Source organism: Vombatus ursinus, unplaced genomic scaffold (genome assembly GCF_900497805.2).
Source record: "Vombatus ursinus unplaced genomic scaffold, bare-nosed wombat genome assembly UNPS02014793.1, whole genome shotgun sequence".
Taxonomy (NCBI): Eukaryota; Metazoa; Chordata; class Mammalia; order Diprotodontia; family Vombatidae; genus Vombatus; species Vombatus ursinus.
Window position 1 is genome coordinate 20661395 of NW_020954571.1, and position 22872 is coordinate 20684266.

General features: G+C 33.9%; 1 protein-coding gene across 3 annotated transcripts in view; it reads left to right on the forward strand.

Annotated features, from left to right (window-relative positions):
• Nucleotides 1-22872, forward strand: part of RPGRIP1L (RPGRIP1 like) — a 131397-nt gene that overhangs the window by 38085 nt on the left and 70440 nt on the right. For all 3 annotated transcript variants that reach the window (XM_027869632.1, XM_027869634.1, XM_027869633.1), the window contains exons 12-13: nt 20699-20805; nt 21001-21051. In XM_027869632.1, the coding sequence (XP_027725433.1) occupies nt 20699-20805; nt 21001-21051 (158 nt within the window). The remainder of the gene's footprint in view (nt 1-20698; nt 20806-21000; nt 21052-22872) is intronic.

The following is a 22872-nucleotide window of genomic DNA, read 5'->3' on the forward strand; positions in this document are numbered from 1 at the left end:
AGGGCAAAGGAATTTGTAATGCCCAAGGGTAACTATAATTTGGCATCTTGATTCTTCTGTTTGTACCTTGTTCGGGTCCTTAGGCTTCTTGCACTCTTAATTATTTACTGTGGTTGAATTCTTAGAAACCAAGAAAAATCAAATAGACTCTTGTAATATAATATTTATTAGATGGTTCCACTTCATGAACCACAAATGTCTTTCCTTGAAGGCTAGATAACCAAATGTATTTCTAGTGTTCCTTGAACAAGAATTATCTTTTTAATTATATTACCTGTTTTGGTTTTTGTTCTGATTCTTCAATTACATTCCCATTGTGTTTGGCAAGAACTCTTTTCTCTATCAATGATTATGGAACCGTTACATTTAGACTCTCAACATCACATTCCCTATGTGCTACATGAGTAAGGAAAAATGTTACTAAAGAAAGCAGAGAGAAAGAGAAGAGCTGGACTAGACGAAGAATATCGAGAGGTGTGGTCGATGTTTTGTTGACGGCAGCACAGTTTTGAGTGTGTTGAAGGATAAATTCCTAAGGTATCTGAAAAAGGGGCTGAAAGCAGAAGCTTGGAAGAAAATCCTGGGCCTTATTATTTCCAAAAAAGGTCTATATTGATGACTCCCAGTACAAATTTTTTAATGAATGTAATCTGCGCACACAACATGGGTAGGAAGACTTCTGCAAATTATATTGTTGAGCAGATCTTATGTTTATAGTCACACTATTGACTGAAAAATGAGAAGAATATAGTGTACCACTTCATTTATTATTTATTGACTATCAAAAAAGCACTTGATTTGCTCGAGTAAAATGCTACTTTAAAGGCTTTCCTCTAATAAGGCAACACAATTGTATACAAGCATGAAAATTATCTTATTGGAAAAGAGCCTTATTTAATGTAGCATCTTACTCTGGCAAATCAAATTCTTTTTTAAAAACAGATAACTTTGTTTGACAACCCTCTAATTTTTACTATCAAGCAATACATAAAATAGGGAAATGTGTACTTGCCAAAGATGATAACCACTATCATGAAGGATATCAGCAAAGAAGCCAAGTGAAAATGGAGGATCCTCCAGATGCTCCTGTTTACATGGCATCATGCTGATTACATCAAGCCCTAAAGCAATATAGAGACTCCCAAATGCGATCCACAATCATTCAGAAGAGAACAGCTGACTACCCACACTTTTAAAAACCAAATGGATGAAGAATGCTTATAACCTGGATTACCATATGCGGTTGGTTGAGCAACCCCTAGTACTGGTCCAACAGTACATGGCACGTATCTAGATAGACATGGACAAAGACGAACAATGAAATAAGCCCAGATTTGAACAGCTACAGGAAAGTGGGTTAGATTGCTTTTGACAAATTGCATTCCTTTTAATGACTTCAAGCTTCTTCATGAGACCGAAGTCCACCCATTCCTCTTAAAAGTATTCTTCTGGTGATGCTATATGATTGTGAATCATGGAATACTACAGTCTCTGAAGAGTTAAGAGTTGAAGATCACCCAGAGGTCAATGAAGAGGTACATGGTGAGCATGAGTAGACTATAACACCTTACCAGTCAAATGTAATACAGAAGTTGTTTAAAAGATGCATAACAGAACAAAAGGGGCGAGGGCATTCATATAGCAATAGTGAGGAGTAACTGATGAACAGCTTACATACTCCTTTGGAATTCATGTACCATCAAAAGATCTAGATACAAACCCCTAGGCCCCCCAACATGTTAAGTAGACCTCTGTGAAGAATTCATGGGAGTTGGTGGTTAAGTTTTACAGAATAAGAGTACTCACGGGTTGCAGTATTTATCCCTGAAAGGAGTACCCATGTTGATGGGAACACCAATGCATCAAAGTGTTAAAAGAATGTTTAAGGCATTATACTTGGCATTTGGAATACAAAGATTAAGAATGGTATACTCCTTACCCTCAAGGAATATATTCTAATCAGGAAATACAACATATACACATATAGTATGCACATTTTTATTCTATCCCAAATTAAATCTCATTCTGGTCATAAGCACTTTTTTTTAAGTGATAGATTAGAATAATTAAGAAATTCTTAACTATACAAGTAAGGCCAAGTATTATACACATTACTACACTTGCTGAATAAGATAAACTATGAGCTTGTACAGCTTGTATAAACTTTCTAGTTTGTAGTTGGATTATATTTTGTGGGCTCTATAGTTATTGTTCAAATTCTTTCTCGTATTGATATAATTGTGTCAGAACTCACTGTTCCTGCCTCACAAAAGTAACGAGTTCTGAATGATAAAGTTTGCATCATCACTGAGGCCTTTCCAAAAAAAAAAAAAATGAGATGAAATTAAGTGGCTTGCTTGTAATATTGTATCTATTAGATGATCTACTTGAGATACCAATACTATGAAAATGAAGATGTTCCTCCTGGACACTTGTAGTTCAATTATATGAAATTATTTAAAAATATTATTTAGATGACAATGAAAAGTCCTTGTATCATTTTTACCTGCAGCACACTTTGAATTGATTTAGATTACCAATCACCACCATGTTTGTTCATGAATGATAATAACTCTCCATATAATAAAATGTTTACATTGTTTCTGGTTCATTCACATGCAGCTAGAAATAGTATTTCTCCACGTAGAGTTCAATGAGTCCTTGTTAAATTGATATAATGAAATAGAAATATTTTCCACTTTTTTAATTTCTTTTCATGAAGTAAATACAAGCAACTCCATTTTGGAAACCAAAGGAACTGAAATCACCCTTTTTTCTTCCCTACCAGTTTTCTCTGATGCCCTACATGTTGTGATTAAAAGCTAGCATTTCACTTATTGGGCTCCAGTGTCTGATAAAAATCGTTTTAATGCAATGTAGTTTCAACTTTTACTGATGTCATTGTTTACTCAGTTGTAGGTTAATTATAAAGTGCTGTGTACTGTCCTCAGTTTCTAAGTGTTATAAATGCTAAATAAGTTTAATTCTTCTGTTCCTTCTCCATTCATTTTTATTTTTCTGCCTTTATCTTTTGTGAAAAGAGGGGTATAGTGGTTAGAATGCTGGACTTGGAGTCAGAAAGACCTAGCTTAAAATTCCGACTGTTGGGTGATCCTTGGCAAGTCCCTTACCTTCCCTGAACTTCGGTCTTCTCGTCTGCACAGCAAGAGGTTGAATAAAATGACTTCTAAGGCCTCTTCCAGCTCTAAAGCCCCAATTCTTGGAACATGGAACACGTGTTTTGTAGAAGTATTTTCATTTTGATATAACTTAAGGTTATAGTTCTGAGAATGTACATTTATGTTTATTTAAGGAAAATATTAACAAAAACACTCTTTACTTTACCATTTATTTGAAAGAGTACTAACCAGAGAACTTCAAATTAATTCCATGTTCTGTTCGCTTTACTCATATTTATATAGTGTGCTCATATATTTTACCAGCATGACTCTAAGATTTATAAAGTGCTTTCTTTCTAGAGATAGGTAGTACATGCATTATTATCCTCACTTTTAGATAAAGAAATTGATTTTCAGACATGTTAAGTGAATAAACTAAGGCAAGTGAGCTAGAAAGTGTCTCCAATCTGATATGACTTCAACTCCAATGCTCTTTCTACTACACACACTGCATCAACCCTTTCATATTTAAAACAAATTCTTGTTTGTATTAAAGGTTTTGAAATTGTTTGATTTTTTTTTTACTTTGAAGTTCCATCACACATATACCTTTTCATGTAGCAAGTGTTCTTTGCCAGAAGATGTTTCCTCATCTTTTTGTAGTCATTCATATAACTAGCAAATTATTTTTAGAGACTACTCACCTCTTTATTCAAGGTACAAATTAGTTTCAGATTGTATGAATATGGCAAAGAACGGATATGTAAATGCAGTTTGCATTTGGCTAATGCTTAAATTAACTGCATGTGTTTAAAGGTCTGCTTTTGAAAGTCCTTTCTATCTTTAGCTAAAATGCATAATTCAACATAATGCATATGGCTATATTGATCACAGCTGACGATATTAGCACAAAGGAACTCTGAGAATTGTTTAGTTGGATTGTTCTCTTGACTCTGGTTATTAATGGTATTGCTGGAAGAACATAATTTTTAAAGAGTGAAATGTTATCTCTTTGAATAAAATGCTATTTTGCTTAACCTGCCTTTCTTCAAATCATAAGGCAAGGAAGTTGTTTTTCATTTTGCACAGAGTGATCTAGCATACTGTCGCACATTTATTTTCTTCCTTTTTAGATCCTTCTAAGGACACAAGACTTATGTTTTAGTAACAATGATGAGCAGGGAAAAGATTTTATGGAAACATAAATATAAAATTCAAAAATGATTCAGAAGTATATATTAAGAGCCCATATTATTTCTTATTTCCAACACCCCATTAAAAACATATCAGTGAAAGACTATAGTGCAGTGAAAGACTATAGCACGGTTGATGAAATTTTTGTGAGGGTTGGGGTGGGAGTTTCCTGTCCTTCAGTGAAATTCTCAATATGGACCATTCATCCGCTAATGCATACATGCAACTCTTCTCTACCTGAGATTGTCAGAGAACTTCTTAGGGCACTTAGAAGAGAAATGACTTATCTATGGTCATACAACCATCATGTGGCAGATTCAGGACCCCAAGGCTGCTTGAATATCTATACTGTTGTTTGCTGATAAAATGAAAGAAAATTCAAAAATTGATTTGTGACACTGGATATGAGATTCTGAGCAAGTCATTTAACCTCTTAGCTTCACTTTCCTCATCTGTAAAATCGTGATAATACCTGTACTACCTGTTGTTGTCATTCATCCTTTGTTTTTTGAAGAGGACCAATGACATCACAGGTAATGTCTTGACTTGAGTATGAATTAGATTAAAGTGAGGCCAAGTTGTTCAAAGTTATCAGCCTCACTCTCTCTTCCAGAGTCAGCAAAGTCTAGTTATAGGCCAAAACCTATGTCATGGGTGAAGACCAGATGAAATAATTACGTAAAATGCTTTGTAAATCTTGATGTAACATATAAATGTCTCTTGATCTTGATGATGAACATACATTATTACTATATTACACATTATGGAAAATTATAGAGATATATTAAATTCAAGCCAGAAAATGATAGGTGCCTAGAATCTAGCAGTTTTATCTCCCTTTGCCCCCCTAGTTGATAACTTACTTATACCTTTTTAAAATATCAGAATCATTATCTAATATCCCTTGCACCCCATAATTTAAGAAAAATGCAAATGATAAAGTTATCACCATTGACTGTATATGCAATAGTATGCCACACCCATAAACTCCATCTTGATATTGAAAGAAAGGTGGCATATTTCCTCCTCTTTTCTCTGGGACTAAGATTGGTCTTTGTTGTAACTCAAATTTTGGCAGAATTTAATGTTGTTTTCATGTGTGTGATTATAGTCATTTGTATTCTTCTTTTGGTTCTATTTTCTTCACTCCACATCACTTCATACAAGTCTTCCTATGTTTTTCCAAATTACCAATATTTGTCATTTCTTATAACAACAGTACTGTATCACATTTGTATACTACTCTTCAGCTTTGGATGCCCACTTTGTTTCCAGTGTTTTACTAGCCCAAAGAGAGTGTTGTTATGAATATTTTATTCAATATAGGACCTTTCTTTTAGTGATTTATTTCCTTGGGACACATGTCCAAGAGTGGCCACATTTCTTCCAACATTGACTGTTGCCATCTCTGCCAGTTTTTAGGTATGAGATGAAATCTTAATTGTCTTAATTTTCACTTGTGTTATAATTAATGATTAGTGTTTCCATTAGCCTTGTTTTTCAGAACATAACCTCACCAACAGTCCCCTTGAAGAGTACAATGTGTCTAGTATAATATGATAATGCTCTCAGCATCTTCAGTTCCACATCTTTCTTTCCATCTCTCTGTCTCCTGTGGTCATAAGATCATACATTTAGAGCTAAAAGGAACATTAGAAGTCATTTGGTCTCTAATTTTAAGAAAACTGAAGCCCAACAAGATTAGTGATTTGCCCGTGGTCACATAAGGAGTAAGTGGTAGAGCTCAGAGTTTCCAATCTCCAAGTCCAGGGCTTATTTCTGAACCGTTTGTTAAATCTACATTCATAGCCTTTCAGAGAATGGAGGACATATATTAATCATTCACAAGGACAAAGAAAGTTAGCTTGAATTTTTATTGAATAGTGGAATCAAATCAATTAATTCTTCATGTCAAGAGAAAAATAAAACATTAAATTTTCTTTGCCTATGAAATGACACGATGTATCTATGTATTTTTAAAATTCTATTTTTATTAACATATTTTATTTTTAAATCACATTCATTCCTAAATATATCCCTTTTCCTTCTCTCTCCAGCAAATCTTCCTTATAACACCTAAAAATGAAAGAAAAAAATTCAGGAAAAATTAAATAAAACATTGATGGTATCTGACAATATATACAATATTCCAAATCCATGGCCTCCCTTAACCCCACCACCACCTCTGCCATAAAGTGAGGGAGATGAATTTTCTCTTCTCTCCAGGGTTATTGATCATTATAATTAGACAGTGTTGTGGTTTGTTGTTATTGTTTTTCCCATTCACCCTGTTATAGTCATATATATTGTTTGTCATATGGTCATGATACACTTTTACTGATTCTCTATACTTCACTCTGCATCTGTTCATATAAATCTTTCCACGATTTTCTGAATTCTTCAGTCACTTGGGTCTTACAGAAAATCTATATTCAATTACATTTAATGCCACAATGTATTTAGTGATTCCCAATCAATAGGTATCTCTTTTGTTTGATAGAATGTAAATTCCTTGAGGGTAGGAATTTTTTTTACTCTTTTATTTCCAGTACCTAGCACACTATTTGGCTCCTAGTAGATGCTTAACATGCAATAATAATAATGGCTAACATTTACATAGTACTTTGAAGTTTACAAAACACATCAATTATCTCTTTTGATCTGCTTGTTGATTGACTGATTTTTTTCCAGATCTTTGCCACCCCCCAAAGAGTTACCCATTGAATATTTTGGTGTATATTGGACCAATAATAGGTTGGCTATCTCAAAAAAATATGACTAGTTTAGCGAATATGAATATGACTTATCTTGCGTAATTCTAAATTGTATTCCAGAATGATTGGACCAAATCACAGCTCTAGCAACAGTGAATTAATGTGCCTATCCTCCTATTTCTCTTCCAACTTTGACTTTTTCCATTTTTTGCTATTTTCTAGGTGGAAGGTGAAACCTCAGAGTCATTTTGGTTTCTATTTTTCTTATTAGTAGTAATTTTGAGCAGTATTTTTTATCGTTGTCAGTGGGATGGGTTTTTCTTTTGAGAACCTTTTGTTCATATCTTTCGGCCATTTATATATTGGGTAATGGATCTTGGAGTTACTTGTATGTTTTTATCAAATCCCTACATATCTTGGACATCAGACCCTTATCATAGATTTGATATCATGATTTGATGTCTAAAGCAGTTCTCTTTTTAACCTAGCTTCATTGATTTTGTTTGTGCAATTTTTTTTCCAGATTCATATAGTTAAAAATTTATCAATTTTTTTCTTCTGTGATCTCCTCTAAACTTCATATGGTTAAAAATTCTTCCTCTGGCCATAGGTATGAAAGGTACCTGATCTCATCTTTAATTTTTCATGCTGAACTTTTATATTCCATATCCATTTTGAGTTTATTGTGGTATATATTGTGTAAGATATTAATCTAAACCTAATTTCTGCCAAATTACTTTCTAGCTTTCCCACTGGTTCTTAATAGATGGGGAGTTCTTCTCCATGTCATTTATGCTGTCTAGTTTATCAAATGTTACATTAATGAATTTTTTCTTTCCGTGTTATCTAGAGGACTCTATTGATGTATCTTTCTATATTTAAATCAGTACCAAGTAGTTTTAATGATTACTACTTTGTAGTACATTTCAACTTCCAGAAATGGTATTTCCCTGCCAATTTCCACTCCTTTCCCCAATTTCCTTTGGGATTTTATACCTTTTTTCTTACAAATGAATTTTGTTATTGTTTTGTCTAGTATTATAGACTACACTCACTGTAATTTAATATAGCACTAAATCTGTGTATTTATTTAGGCAATATCATCATCATTGTTTTATTATTATATTGGCCAAATCATGAATAATGAGTAGCTACTATTATTTAAGACATTATTTCTTTCTTTAATAGTATTTTATAACTCTACATATCTTTAATGTGTCTTGGTAGATTGACTTCTGTATGCATTTTGTCATTATTTTGAATGAGAATTCCTTTTCTATTATTTCTCCTGGTTTTTGTTGTTACAATATAGAAATGCTATTGATTTTAGGGATTTCTTTTGCATAACTGTAAATTTCTTTGCTGATTCTCTGAAGATTGTCTAGGTATATGTGTTATCTGAAAATTTGTCTAATTTTGCCTCTTCTTTGCCAATGTTTATGCCTTTCATTTCTATCTCTTACCACTAAAACTAGTATTTCTTGAACTGTATCAAATTATACTAGGGGGCAGCTAGGTGGCACAGTGGATAGAGGTCCAGCCCTGGAGTCAGGAGGACCTGAGTTCAAATCCGGCCTCAGACAAAACACTTGACACTTACTAGCTGTGTGACCCTGAGCAAGTCACTAAACCCCAATTGCCTAAAAATTAAAAAAAAATTAAAATTAAAAAAATATTATACTACGGAAAGGAATGTCATGTGCATGAATATGTATATATATATATATATATGTATGCTTGTATACACATATATGTACATATATGTGGAAAGCATTTACTGTTTATTGCAAATAACCGTAGCTTTTGTTTTTAAATATATGCTTTTATCATATTAAAAATAGCTATTCTGTGTCTATGCTTTTTAGGAGGGATTAATATAAATGAATTCTACTTTTTCAAAAGCTTTTTCAGTATTACTCTGTAAGATTATAAGTAAAACATAGAAAAGTATACATAAGTTTAACATATAAAAAGCAGAGCTATATATTTCATTAAAGACCAGTTTCAAAAGTTAAGATGACCTAGGTTCAAATCTCATCTCTGACAAATGCTGACTACATCTTCTCTAGATTTAGGAGTGAACTATTACATGTGAATGTTAATTCACACTGACCATGGTTAAAGAGTCATTCCCTGACCAAAACAAAACAAAAAAACTTAGTTGCATAAGGATGTTTTTTCAGCCATTCAGATTGGTAACTCTATGACTTACAGTTTCTGAGTGTTACCTGGGTACTAAAAGGTTAAGTGTTTTGCCAATGTATCAGAGGCAGAATTTGAACCCAGATCCTGACTTGAAGGCCAGGCCTTTATCCACTATACCACACAGCTTCGCATAAGGAATTACCACACATCAATAATTTTGATTGTGAGTTTGAGGTTTTTATTATTTTTGAAATTAGATATAATTCATTCATTTGTCATAAACTTATCCAAGTTTCATTTCTCCTTGAAGTTTTATTTATTTAGTTCCTTAAACCTTTGAGGAATGTTTTAAGATTTAATCACTTAATTGAGAATGTACATTATTAGATGATAAAATTAAACAACTATAGCTCTGATAGCTATAGATTCAAGATCTGTTTATCAGTAATAAATACATGATGCTAAAAACTTGCATATTTAATTCCTTTTCCTAACTGTAATTACCATGTTGATAAATACAAGAATAATGCTTTGATTTCTTCATCAGGGTATAGAGGTGACCCTCGATTCTGAAAGACTATGGCAAAGGAGCACAAGCTCTGGCTTCTGATTCTATCATACTAGGAAGACTTTATGAACACTTCTAACAATTAACTATATATCTGCTTTCTGAGGACCAGCCTATGTATGGAAAGGGTTGACACTTGATGATGAATTCTATGGCCATGACAACCCATGAAACAAAGAAAAGTACAAAATTAACCTCAGCCTCTGTTATATGTTTTTATTTCAGCAGTAATGCTGAAGAGGTAGTGAAGAGAGCTCAAAGAATCACACAGTTTGGTACCGTCTGTAAACATTGATGGTACTTCCAATGGGATATTCTTCTTCAGTGGCCAGTTGAATACCACCAGCAGAAGTGAATTACATCAATCATAATGTTTATAATCTGGGGTCTATGAACTTGGGGTTTGTTTTGTGTGTGGATGGATGGATTGGTGGATAGATAGATAACAGTGTTTCAATAGAATTGGTTTCCTTTTTAATACTATGTATTTTATTTTATACATTTAAATACATTATTTTGAGGAATTCAAAGGCCTCACCGATCTGCCTAAAGAAGTCCATAACAAAAAAATTAAGAACCCCTAATCTTGACATTCTTGCTATAAATGAAACCAGAAGGCAAACAGAAGTTGAAACTAGGGGCGGTTAGGTGGCGCAGTGGGTAGAGCACTGGCCTTGAAGTCAGGAGGACCTGAGTTCAAATCCAGCCTCAGACCAAACACTTGACACATAGCTTGTGTGACCTTGGGCAAGTCACTTAACCCCGATTGCCTCACCAAAAAAAAAAAAAAGAAAAGAAATTGAAACGGTATGGAAGGTTAATTCACAGGTTTTTCTTGGATAGGAAAAGAAATTATTTGGTAGATGTGGTTTTGATATGTGTCCAAAGGCAACAAGAAACATCATTTCATGACACATTTTTAGTCATCTTCAATCACGATGTATATAAGTATCCTCATACCATGAAAATGACTGCAAATATGCACCAGCATCTCATGTAGAAGTTGAAGATGTAAAAAAGTTCTGTGAAGTAATCAATAAGGCTATTTTACTTTTCCACACTTTTCACTGTTTTATGAGCAAATTAGAATCATAATTTTGCATCTTCCATAACGTTCTAGAAATAAGTTTGTCTTCTAAATTAATGTTGCCCTCAGCTTACCAGGTGCTTCCACCTGGCAAAACAATAGTGTCTTATTGAGCTATTTTAACCTATTAATTGTGGTGATTGTTTTATAGTTAAACTTCTCAGTAGTAATAATCAAAATCAATGAATATCTTTTGTCTACTATTCAGAGTAAAGAGTTAATTTAACTATATAAGGTTTGAGCTGATATAATTCCATACGACATCTCATTTTTATTGTTTATTCAAATTTAGTGTTGATTTTGAACTTCTTTCTAACCATTAGATGATATGATTCTACATAGCTGATTTGGAAACAATTCCCTCATCAGTTAACTAGTAATTTTCTACTGGTCAAGATATATTCATTTTTCGTGGCATTGTTCAGTCTTTACCATATCTGATGACTTCCAACTGTCTTTTTAAAGAAATTATTTTTTAGGTGAAAGCAGTGACTTGCTTGAGCGCTCCCCCAAACCCCTCCAAATACCTATAAAAAAAAATGGCTCTAAACAAATTTTAAAGCAGCAGAACCAACAAAAAGACAGAGTGAAACAAATTTCCAGCCCCAGACAACCTGCCTGATCAGAAAGGTATATTGTGCCGGGTAGGGGGAGGAGCACAGTTTGGTGTGGGCATGCAGGCCTCGGCGAACAGGAGCAGGCCTCAGAGGACTGAATCACAGGCAGCTGTGGGAGATTCCAGACCTCTCAACCCACAAACGTCAAAAACAACTTAGAAGGTCAGTGGGAAAAGTCTGTTTCTGTGGTGCCAGAGAAGCTCAGGCGGTCCCAGCCCCAGTCCCCAATCCTGGCCTCGGGGCCGCAGCTGCTTCCTAAACTTCCAGCCCACAGACTGAGGGGGAATGGGGTGGCTGATCAGAGGGGGATTGCAGGGATCTCTTTGCCAATGCTGAGGCAGGAATCTCTTGCTTTGCCCGTGCTTAGATCTGGGTCACAATTCTGGGTGACAGTCCTGGGGCAAGGAGGGGCACTTGTGTGGTGGAGCTTGTAGTGGCTGTGGAGAGGAAATCCTCCTCACAGTTCCAAGACAGAAAAGAGTGCTTGTAGTCACTCATAGACCAGAGCACAGGCCAGGAAAGGAGTAAACACCTCATCCCTTATCATACCACCTTGGAAGAACTGTTACAGGTCCCTGGAAGTATCTCTGAAAATAGCTGTACAAACCCCCAAAGCTTGGGACAGTACATTCTCCATTGCACATTGGAAGTACATTGGAAGCAGACTCCTACCCTAACAAAGAATTTAAACTCAAGTAATTGACTGGGATCATGAGCAGACCTCGCAAAAAGAGTCAAGACCATCAAATCTTTTTTTGGTAACAGAAGATCAAAACATACAACCAGAAGAAAACAACAAAGTCAAAGCTCCTACATCCAAAGCCTCCAAGAAAAATATGAATCAGTTCCAGGCCTTGGAAGAGCTCAAAAAGTATTTTGAGAAGTAGAGGAAAAACTGGGAAGAGAAATGAGAATGATGTAAGAAAATCATGAAAAACAAGTCAACAGCTTGCTAAAGGAGACCCAAAAAAAATACTGGAGAAAATAACACCTTAAAAAATAGCCTAATCCAAATGGCAAAAGAGGTCCAAAAAGCCAATGAGGAGAGGAATGCCCTAAAAAGCAAAATTGGCCAAATGGAAAAGAAAGTTCAAAAGCTTACTGAGGAGAATACTTTCTTAAAAATTAGAATAGAGCAATTGGAAGCTAGTGACTTTATGAGAAATCAAGACACTGTAAAACAAATCCAAAAGAATGAAAAATTAGAAAACAATGTGAAATATCTCATTGGAAAAACAACTGACCTAGAAAATAGATCCAGGAGAGATAATTTAAAAATTATTGGACTATTTGGAAGCCATGATCAAAAAAAGAGCCTAGACATCATCTTTCAAGAAATTATCGAGGAAAACTGCCCTGATATTTTAAAACCATAGGGCAAAATAGAAATTGGAAGAATCCACCGAACTCCTCCTGAAAGAGAAAACTCCTAGGAATATTGTAGCTAAATTCCAAAGTTCCCAGGTGAAGGAGAAATATTACAATCAGCCAGAAAGAAACAATTAAAGTATTGTGGAAACACAATCAGGATAACACAAGATTTAGCAGCTTCTACATTAAGGGACTGAAGGGCATGAAATATAATATTCCAGTGGGCAAAGGAGATAGGATTACAACCAAGAATCACCTATCCAGCAAAACTGAGTATAATCCTTCAAGGGAAAAAATGGTCATTCAGTGAAATAGAGGTTTTTGGTCTGTTTTTTGTTTTTTTGTTTTTTGGCTAGGCAATGGGGTTAAGTGACTTACCCAGGGTCACACAGCTAGTAAGTGTTATGTGTGTGAGGCCGGATTTGAACTCAGGTCCTCCTGAATCCAGGTCCAGTGGTCTATCCACTGCACCAGCTAGCTACCCCTGAAATAGAGGACTTTCAAGCATTCTTGATGAAAAGACCAGAGCTGAATAGAAAATTTGACTTTCAAATACAAGACTCAAGTGGAACATTAAGAGGTAAATAGGAAAGAGGAATCATAAGAGACTTATTAAGGTTAAACTGTTTATATTCCTGCATGGAAATATATTTGTAACTCACGAGACCTTTGTCAGTATTAGAGTAGTTGGAGGGAAAAAATTATATTTATGTATATAGATAGGTAGGTGGATAGATAGAGGGCACAGGGTGAGTTAAAGATGAAGGGGTCAAATCTGGAGAATAAAATTAAGGGATGAGAGAGGATTACACTGGGAGAAGGAGAAAGAGAGAGGTAGAACGGGGTAAATTATCTCTCACACACAAAAAAAAAAACAGAAAAGAAAAGGTTACTACAGTGGAGGGGAAACGGGGGAAGGTGAGAGGGAATGAGTGAATCTTATTCTCATAGGATTTGGCTTAAGGAGGAAATAACATACACACTCAATTGGGTATGGAAATCTATCTTACCCTACAGGAAAATGGGGGGGAAGGGGACAAGAGATCAGGGGGATGACAGAGGGGAGGGCAGATTGGGAGAGGGGGTAATCAGAAGCAAACACTTCTGAGGAGGGACCGGGTCAAAAGAAAGAATAGAATAAGGGGGGGGGGGCGGGATCGGATTAAGGGAAATAGAGTTAGTTTTTCACAACATGACTACTAAGGAAGTGTTTTGCATAACTGCACAGGTATAACCTGTATTGAGTTGCTTGCCTTTTCAATGAGGGTGGGTGGGGAGGGTGGAAGGGAGAAAATTTGGAACCCAAAGTTTTAAAAACACATGTTTAAAAAAGAAATGTTTTCATATGCAAGTGGGAAATAAGAAATACAGGAAATGGGGTACAGAAATCTATACTGCCCTACAGGAAAATAGAAGGGGAAGGGGATAAGAGAAGGGAGGGAGAGATAGAAGGGAAGGCAGACTAGGGGAAGGGGTATTCAGAATGTGTGCCCTCTCGTGATGGGGGGAAGACAAGATGGGGTGAAAATTTGGAACTCAAAATCTTGTGGAAATGAATGTTGAAAACTAAAAATAAATAAATTTTAGAAGAAAAAAATATTTTTATAATATCAGCACAAATAATTTATAGGCCTTTGGCCTTTTTCATTTCTTAATCCTGAGCATGTTTTCAAATGTATTTTTTGTTGTTTTGCTATCTTCTGTGCCCAATTTTGCATTGAAATAAGTGTAAATCAAAATATATGTTGACTTGTTTTAGAATACCTTGCCAAATTCTACCTAGAATAGGGGTAGAGAACCTGCAGCTTCAAGGCCACGTATGGCCTTCTAGGTCCTTGGGCACAGCCTTTTGACTGAATCCAAACTTCACAGAACAAATCCCCTTAATAAAAGGATTTGTTCTATAAAACTTGGACTATGTCTTAGGATTTCTTCACTTCTTCAATCTCTGCTACAGATGTTGGAGCACACACACTGCAACATCTTCATAGTTATTGTTTGTGCTCATCAGAGGCATCTCAGGGCATGTGTTTAGATATCCCAGGAAATGGTATCTCTCCTGTAGCCTTTGTGTAGACATGATAAAACCAAATCTTTTGTTTAGCTCTCCAAGAAAAACCCGTAAGCTTTTGTTCCATTTATCTATAACTCTTAATGTCTTCTAGAATTCTGATATAGATATGGTTCAGCTCCTCTAGTAGTGCTCCAACTCACTGGTCATCAGACAAAGTTATTAAGAGCCACAACAGATAATATTTGTGGATTATCTGAAAACTGTGTAGTTCTTATTACTTTTGCACACTTTTCTGCCATTCCTTCACCATCACTACAGAAGCAGCAGCAGATCCCATAGGACTAAAGGCAATTTTGTATTTTTTTTCTGCTTCCTTAATCAATTAATTAAACATTGATTAAGCAACTACTATGTGCAGGCACTGTAGATACAGATAGAAATGAAATAGTCTTTTCCCTTAGGGAGCTTATATTCTATCAAGGAAGACCATACATACATAAATGAGTACATGCAGAATATATATTCAAGATAAATAAAAGATAATTTTAGGAAGGAGGAAGGACACTAGAAACTCAGGACATTAGGAAAGGCTTCATGTAGAAGACAGTGCTTGAACTGAGAGAACAAAGGAAGAAGTTGTCACCTACTGGCCAGCTTTCTGATGATAAGTCTCTCTGTACCTAGCTAGGCTAATCCAAGAATAGTAGATACAACCTCTTGCCAGAACTGTATTTGAAGGTTTTTTCATCTTGAGAAAAACTTCCCAGACCTTGCATTTTGCTTGTTTCTTGAAGAGCCCAAAGTCACCTCCATGTCAGGGTAAGATACAAGCATAGAGCTTTGGTGGAATCTAATCAAATAGAAATACTCAATAACTCATACCAATTACTATTGTTACATTTCTTATGTTTCTTAATTCATTGAAGTTTTTAGATACTGGTTTGATATCAGGACCAAAGAAGTTGAAAGAAGCAGTTGAAATAGCAGAAGTCATCAAAATTTTCTAGACCCACATTTAATGTAAAATTAAGCAAATATTTTTGTTGTCCTTTTTTTAATAACAAGTAAGGTAAAATAAATATAAATTAAGTATAATAGGAAGAAATAGATTGCCAGGCAAGATGGTGCACATCTGTAATCCCTGCCACGGGGGAGAACTCTGGAGTTCTGAGCTTCCATAAGGCTAAAGCAAACTAAGGTGTTGTTGTTCCTTGTTGAGTTGTTCCACAGTTGTGTCTGACTCTTCATGACCCCATTTGGTGTTTTCTTGCAAAAGATACCAGAGGGCTTTACCATTTCCTTCTCCAGCTCATTTTACAGATGAGGAAAGGAGGCAAACAGGGTTAAGTGACTTGCTTAGGGTCACAGATCTAGTAGGTGTCTGAGGCTAGATTTGAACTCAGGAAGATCAGTCTTCCTGGCCAAGCAGATCAGGTGTCCATACTAAATAGATCTAAACCAAAAATAAAACAAAATAGATGAAATAGGCTGAAGCACTTTAGAAAAGCCATCAAAGATCAACTATAATCACCAAAATGAAACCTTACCAAGTAAAAATGGCAGTAAGAACTAGGTTAAATTTTTTTTAATGTTTTATATGTAATAACAATTTTTTAACATTCATAACATTTAGTGTAACATTTTTTTTTAATTTTGGGTTCCAAATTCTCTCCCTCCCTTACCATCCTCCTCCCTCATTAAGAAAGCAAGCAATCTGATATGGATTAAATATGTAAAGCAATGCAAAAGTTATTTCCATATTAGCCTTGTTACAAAAGAAACCACAGACCTAAATAAATGAGTGAGTGAGTAAATAAAGGGGGGTGGGGGGGAGTATGTATCGATCCTGCATTCAGACTTCATCAGTTCTTTTACTAGAGGTGGATAGCATTTTTTATCATAAGCCCTTCGGAATTGTCTTGAGTCATTGTATTGCTGAAAATAGCTAAGTCATTCACAGTTAATCGTCATACAATATTGCTGTTATTGTGTACAGTATTCCCTTGGTTCTGCTCACTTTACTGTGCATTAGTTCATATAAGTCTTCCCAGGTTTTTCTGAAAGCATCTTGCTTGCTATTTCTTATAGCACAGTAGTATTCTATCACAATAATATGCCACAACTTGTTCAGCCATTCCCAAATTTATAGGCATCCCCTCAATTCCCAATTCTTCGCAACAATAAAAATAGCTGCTATAAATAGTGTATAGATCATTTCCCTTTTTCTTTGATCTCTTTATGGTACAGATATAGTAGCAGTATTACTGGGTCAAAGGGTATGCACAATTTTATAGCCCTTTGGGCATAGTTCCAAATTGCTCTCCAGAATGGCTGAATCAGTTCACAACTCCACCAACATCATTTTCTTTTTCCATCATATTAGTCAATGTGATAGTTGTGAGATGGTACCTCAGAGTTGTTTTAATTTACATTTCTCTAATAAATAGTGGGAAGGTTTGGGAAGTTAGGTGGCATAGTGGATAAGGTGCTTGTTCTGGATTCAGGACAGCATTTTTTCATACTGCTATAGATAGCTTTGATTTCTTCTGAAAACTGCCTGTTTACATCCTTTCACCATTTACCAATGGGGATGTTTTATTTCCCATATTATTTCTCATATTATTATAAATTTGACTTAATACTCTATGTATGTGAGAGAAACTTGTAAATTTTATCTGAGAAACTTGTAAAAAAAATTCCTAGTTTTCTGCTTTTCTAATTTTCGCTGCGCATTGCTTTAGTTTGTGCAAAAAAAAATTAATTTAATGTAATCAGAATTATACATTTTAAATCTTGTAATGCTCTCTGTATTTTGTTTGGTCACAAATTCTCCCCTTTATCCATTGATCTGACAAATAAAATATTTCATACTCCTCTAATTTATTTATGATGTTATTCCTTGTCTAAATTATGTACCCATTTTGATTTTATCTTGGTATATGGTTGGTATGAGATGTTAGTTTATACATAATTTCTGCTGAACTGTTTTGTCAAAATAGCTTTTGTCAAATAGTGAATTCTTATTTCTAAAGCTTGGATCTTTGCATTAATCATGTACTAGATTACTATGGTCATTTACTATCGTGTCTTGTGTGCCTAATCTATTCCACTGATCTACCACTCTATTTCTTAGCCAGTAGCAAATTGTTTTGATGATTACCACTTTGTAATAGTTTGAGATCTGATATAATAGGCTACTTTCCTTCACATTTTTTCATTGATTCCCTTGATATTCTTGACTTTGTTCTTCCAGATGAATTTTATTATTTTTTTCTAGTTCTATAAAATAATTTTTGGTAATTTGGTCTATCACTGAATAAGTAAATTAATTTAGATAGAATTGTCATTTTCATTATATACGCTCAGCCTACCCATGAGCAATTAATATTTCTCCAATTGTTTAGATCTGACCATATATAAAAAAGTGTTTTGTAATTGTGTTCATGTAGTTCTGGTTTTATCCTGGCAGTAGACTCCCAAGAATTTTATATTGTCTGCAGTTATCTTAAATGGAATTTCTCTATTTCTTTTTTTTTTTTTTTTTGGCTAGGCAATGGGGTTAAGTGACTTGCCCAGGGTCACACAGCTAGTGAGTGTTTTGTGTCTGAGTCCAAATTTGAACTCAGGTCCTCCTGAGTCCAAGGCTGGTGCCACTGCACCACCTAATTGCTCCTGAATTTCTCTATTTCTTGCTACAGAACTTTGTTGGCAATATATAGAAATGGTGATGATTTATGTGGGTTTATTTTGTATCCTACAACTTTGGTAAAATTGTTAATTATTTCAACTAGTTTTTAGTTGATTCTCTAGGCATACTATCATATTATCTACAAAGAGTGATAGTTTTGTTTCCTCATTGCCTATTCTAATTCTTTCAATTTCTTTTTCTTCTTTTATTGGCAATAGCTATCACTTTTAGTACTGTGTTTCATAATAGTGGTGATAATTTGACATCCGTGCTTCACCCCTGATCTTATTGGGAAAGCTTCTAGCTTATCCCCATTACATATAATGTTTGCTGATAGTTTTAAATAGATACTACTTATCATTTTAAGAAATGCTTCATTTATTCCTAGTTTTCTAGTGTTTTTTTTTTAAAATAGGAATGAGTGTTTTATTTTGCCAAAAGCTCTTTCTGCATCTGTTGAGATAATCATATGATATTTGTTGGTATAGTTATTGATATGGTCAATTATGCTGTTAGTTTTCCTAATACTGAACCAGCCCTGGATTCCTGGTATAAATCCCACCTGGTCATAGTGTATGGTCTTTGTGATATATTGCTAAAATCTCCTTGCTTACTATTTTATTTAAAATTTTTGCATCAATATTCATTAGAGAAATTAGTCTGTAGTTTTCTTCCTCTGTTTTTGCTCTTCTTGGTTTAGATATAAGCACTATATTTGTATCATAAAAGGAATTTGGTAAGATTCCTTTTTGCCTATTTTTCCAAATTGTTTATGTAATACTAGAATTAATTGTTCTTTAAATGTTTGGTAGAATTCACTTGTGAATCCATTTGGTCCTGGGAATTTTTTCTTAGGGAATTGATTGCTTGTTCAATTTTTTTTCTAAGATAGGGTTATTTAAGTGTTCTATTTCTTCTTTTGTTCATTTGGGCAGTTTGTATTTTTGTAAATATTTATCCATTTCACTTAGATTGTTAGATTTGTTGGCATATAATTAGGCAGAACAGCTCCTAATAATTGCTTTAGTTTCATCATCATTGGTAGTGAATTCATCCTTTTCATTATTGATACTGGTCATTTGGATTTCTTTATTTTAATCAAATTAACCAATGGCTCATCTATTTTATTCTTTTTTTATACAACCTGCTCGTAGTTTTATTTATTAGTTCAGTGATTTTATTTTCAATTTTATTAATCAGAACCAGATTAATTTTAAAAACATTACAGAAAAACAAATAACTGGGCTTACTTTAGATATGAGTTGAGGAAATCAAGATTTAGCTCTTTAAGGTCTTATTAGCTATGTTTGTTTGCATGGCTACAGTCTACTCACCTGTAAATACATGCTTTTGGTCATTAGGGTAGCTTGGCAAGTCAATCCAGATAGAATAATGTAACCTATTAATGTTACTGGAAAAACAACCCTAAGCATGTGCTCTATTTAACAAACTTTGTATATATTGACCAGGGCATTATCCTAACATAATTGATAACATAATTCCAGCTATAGTAACAAATCGCTAAGAGAAATGATTGCTTAGCAATCTGAGATTAAATGACAGGAAAAGTACCTTATTTTAACTCCAGATAATGACTTTATTATGTAAATTAGGAAGTTATAGAAAAATTAAGAAACTAATTAGAAAATTTCTAAAAAACTTTGTTTCATGTCTTTCAGGAACCACAATAAGTAAGTAAAAGACTTGGATTTAACAAAATATTTTCTTAGATATTTTAAAATAAGTGTAACTTTGATGTGCCATTGGCCTTGATTTCCCTATGTAATATGTGTAAATATGTATATGTGTGTATATATGTATATGTGTGTGTGTACATACATAAACACATATATGAACACATAATATGTGTTTTATTTTCACATATATACACAAACATATATATGTATTGTATAAATATGATATGAACTCTTATTGAAAGTGTTTCTAACCAAGAGAATAATGCCTTTGGTTTATAATATGGCATTAGTTTGTTCTTTATTCTCCTGGTGCCTTTGTCTAGTTTTAATATCACCTCAGCTACCTTATTACCTCAGTTCCTTGGCTAAAAGAGTATTAGCTAGAATTTGATGTGTATCAAGGATTGGAAAATTCATTTGGAATAATTTCTCAGACCCAAATTTTTGTTTTAGCTTTTTTATTATGTCTTTTTTTATTTTCAAGACCAAACAGAAAAACTTACTCAAGAAAATAAAGAACTACAATTACGCTATCTGGAACATAAGCAACAGCTTGATGAACTTAAAAACCACATGAAGTTTTTCAGCAAGGTGAATTTTTATTGCTTTAAAAATATAAGATCGTTATATTTTACAGATAAAGCACTATAATGAAAAGATATTAGTTTATGAATTTATGGTGTCAGGCAGCCATCATTTTGTGAGGATGCCTTCTTGTGTTTGGAATGCATGTCTATTATTCATTAACATCACATCGTGTTTTTTTCCTTAATAAATGTGTTGCAGGAGAGTGAAATTGATATGACTGAATTCAGTGAAGCCCTCATGCTTATAAAGGTAACTTTTTGAATTTGATTATAGTTTTCATGTTATCTAGTTCTCTGTTTTAGATTGGCTCTGACTCTTATCTTTAATCATAGTAAGATGGACGTTAAGCTTTTCTCATCTGCAAATATGTTGCACTTTCACTTCTAGTAAAACTCAGGAAGTTGGGGAATGATACTAATTTGAGTATGTGCATATTCCATGACATCAAAATTCATTAACACTTGACACTTAGAACACTTACCTAACTATAGTAAACCTTTTGCTTTCACATTTCCCACTATAAAACTAATTAAGTTTTTTGTTTGAAAATTCTTTTTATTGATAACTTTTGTTTTTCTAGAAAACTAGAAAGCTATCCCTTATTTCAAAGAATAAAAAAGAACAAAAAATTTTTTGACAAAACTAACCAACACATCAAAAAACTCTGACATTATATTTAGTGTTTCACATCCATAGTCCCCCATTTCTGCAAACAAGACAAGGAAATGCTTTCTCATATCTTAATATAGCTCCTCTTTGGAGCCAAGCTTAGTCATTCTAATATGACAACATTTAATTTCAATTGTTTGTTGTGTTGTTCTTTCCATTTACATTGTTGTAGTCATGTATTTTGTTTTCCTACCTCTGTTTTTCCTGCTTATTTTAAATCGATTTATGTAAATCTTCCAATGCTTATCATTTCTTGTAACATAGTAATATTCTCTTGCAGTAATGTACCACTATTTTTCTTTTGCCATTCTCCAGTTGATGGACATATACTTGCCTCCTGTTCTTTGCAGATTTTAAAAGGAATCCGTTGGTTCACCACTGTTAGTTTAAATAAGATAATGAATATTATAGATATCTTCTAGATCTAAGTTTTTTGATTATTTCCAAAAGAACCTAGGAAAAGCATATTTCTTTCAGATCATCGTAAGTATTATAGTGAAGATAAGAATCAGATGAAAAAAATGAAAATAGATATGTAAATTTGATTCTGATGTTACAAAGAAATACAATATTGCTGCCTTTGCTATAATAATTTAAAATATCTGTTTATATATTTTTGTACCACGATTGTTTTAATCCGTATGGAAAAAAGAAAATATTATTTATGTAGTCTTTACCTAATTTCCATGTTGAAACTACTTAGTACATATAGCTCCTATATTATTTTAAAGTGAACTCATTTGATATTTACAAACCATTTTCTAATAAGAAATCAATATCCAAGTTGGCACCTGGGGCACAGCTGCCATAACTTATTGAGAATGGTTTGACAGTCTGTTGTCATGTCTAGCAAACTCTCTCTTTATTTCCAAATTTCCATGATTCAAAGTTGAAAGCTGTTTGTGTGAAAATTCCCTTTCTCTTATATGGTTCCCTGTTCTGCTCTCTTCTTCCACTGTGCCTAGAATCTCTATTAACCAACTGCTGTTTCTATGAGACCTCTTATACTTATAAACCCTTCATATTCTTGAAGTCATAAAAATATGGCTCCCCTCAGAATATCCTGCATCTCTGGCTACCAACTCCAGTGCTACATATACTGTCTCTCATGCCCAATGAAATACTGAGACAGGAGAAGGAGTAAACATATTCCTTGCTACCACTTCCAGACTTTCCCTTTACCTCTATCATCTAGCCTTTGAGATTTGCTTTATCGAGATATATATACATGCATGGACATATAGATATAGATATAAATATAAATATATATTTAAATATAAATATTTAAATCTATCACCCTTCCAAGATACACCTTGTGTGAATAGGGTGAGATAGATAGATAGATGGATAGATAGATAGATAGATAGATAGATAGATAGATAGATAGATAGATAGATAGAT